Source organism: Rhizomucor pusillus (genome assembly GCF_041956525.1).
Source record: "Rhizomucor pusillus strain CBS 183.67 unplaced genomic scaffold VTP01scaffold_25, whole genome shotgun sequence".
Lineage (NCBI taxonomy): Eukaryota > Fungi > Mucoromycota > Mucoromycetes > Mucorales > Lichtheimiaceae > Rhizomucor > Rhizomucor pusillus.
In genome coordinates, this window is record NW_027192167.1 from 109,556 (window position 1) to 110,639 (window position 1,084).

A 1,084-nucleotide genomic window follows, 5' to 3' on the forward strand; every position below is an offset into this window, starting at 1 on the left:
GGAACTAATAGAAAAATACTCTAGGTGACAGTACGCTACTTCCATAACAATCGTCCGTGCAGCGCTACTTTTGCTGTTTATTTTCTCACTTGATGTTCTCCTTCCTCCAAAAAGTGACCGCGTCATATCGTTGCTGGATCGTAGTCTCGTCGTTGCGGCGGCGGTAGCGTGGTGTAACTCGTTTGTACGTGGGGCGGCATTTTCTGACCATGTGCTCATGCACAGCTCGGCCAGTGATGGATAATCCTTCGAAGACCTTGCACAGTAGGTCGGCAATGTCTTGGGCACTTCGCCGGCATCTCATCGATCTTTTCGAAGATAAATATAGTGTGTTCGTCCGTCAACATTGGCTCCCTGCCACTGTTCTTGAATGCACCCGGAAAAAAATCGTCGTTGTCCTGGTTTCCGAAACTGTCATTCCACTGCTTGACCCGTCTATCTGCTATCGTATGTGTGAGCCCGACAATCCGTGCTGCTTTGCGAACCGACATCGTTTCATTTATCGTATCAGAAGGAATAAGAGGTAACAGAAGAAGTCAGTGAGACTCAACGTAAGATGATGTTTATTCAATGAGTATTGCTCTGTATTTATAATGGATCTTTATCATGGCGTGCGTCCCTATATCAGCTCAATACAGTTGTTATCGATTATCTCGGAAACACAGGAAAGAGGATAAGCTTGTGAAAAGACTGTGTCTCTGATATCTTTCGTACAACAAGAATGACAGTGGTTATCATGATAGTATTTCCGTGCGTATGTACCTGTGATAGATAAAATAATGGCTGAGAAGAAGAGGTATGCCGGGGTACATGTCATGTATTCATTATTATTCGGTAATGACAGGATGTCGAATACGACATCATTCTCTTGTAGGAGGTTGAAGAGATGGGTGACCTTAACATCAGTGGAGGACGTCCATAACTACACACATCTGGGACATTTGATGAGTGCTCGCCCGCTTCGCAGGCTTCGCAAAATTTTCTAGTCAGCGACAGACCGTTGTATCAAAACAATCAATCAGACCATCTTACATATTCTAGACATACCAGAGCCACAAAACAACCATCTCGACCAGGTCTGTCG

General features: G+C 44.6%; 1 protein-coding gene across 1 annotated transcript, besides 2 other annotated features; it reads right to left on the bottom strand.

Annotated features, from left to right (window-relative positions):
* Positions 1–85: 85 nt before the first annotated feature.
* VTP01DRAFT_5778 (uncharacterized protein) lies at positions 86–304 on the bottom strand (the record flags this gene model as incomplete). Its single annotated transcript, XM_069384607.1, has 1 exon — positions 86–304. The coding sequence occupies one exon, from the start codon at positions 302–304 to the stop codon at positions 86–88; it is 219 nt and encodes a 72-aa protein (XP_069235014.1).
* Positions 305–779: 475 nt separating this feature from the next.
* Positions 780–806: a sequence feature (Short protein (VTP01DRAFT_5779, KAL1926450.1) was converted to a misc_feature.).
* Positions 807–874: 68 nt separating this feature from the next.
* Positions 875–922: a sequence feature (Short protein (VTP01DRAFT_5779, KAL1926450.1) was converted to a misc_feature.).
* Positions 923–1,084: the final 162 nt, after the last annotated feature.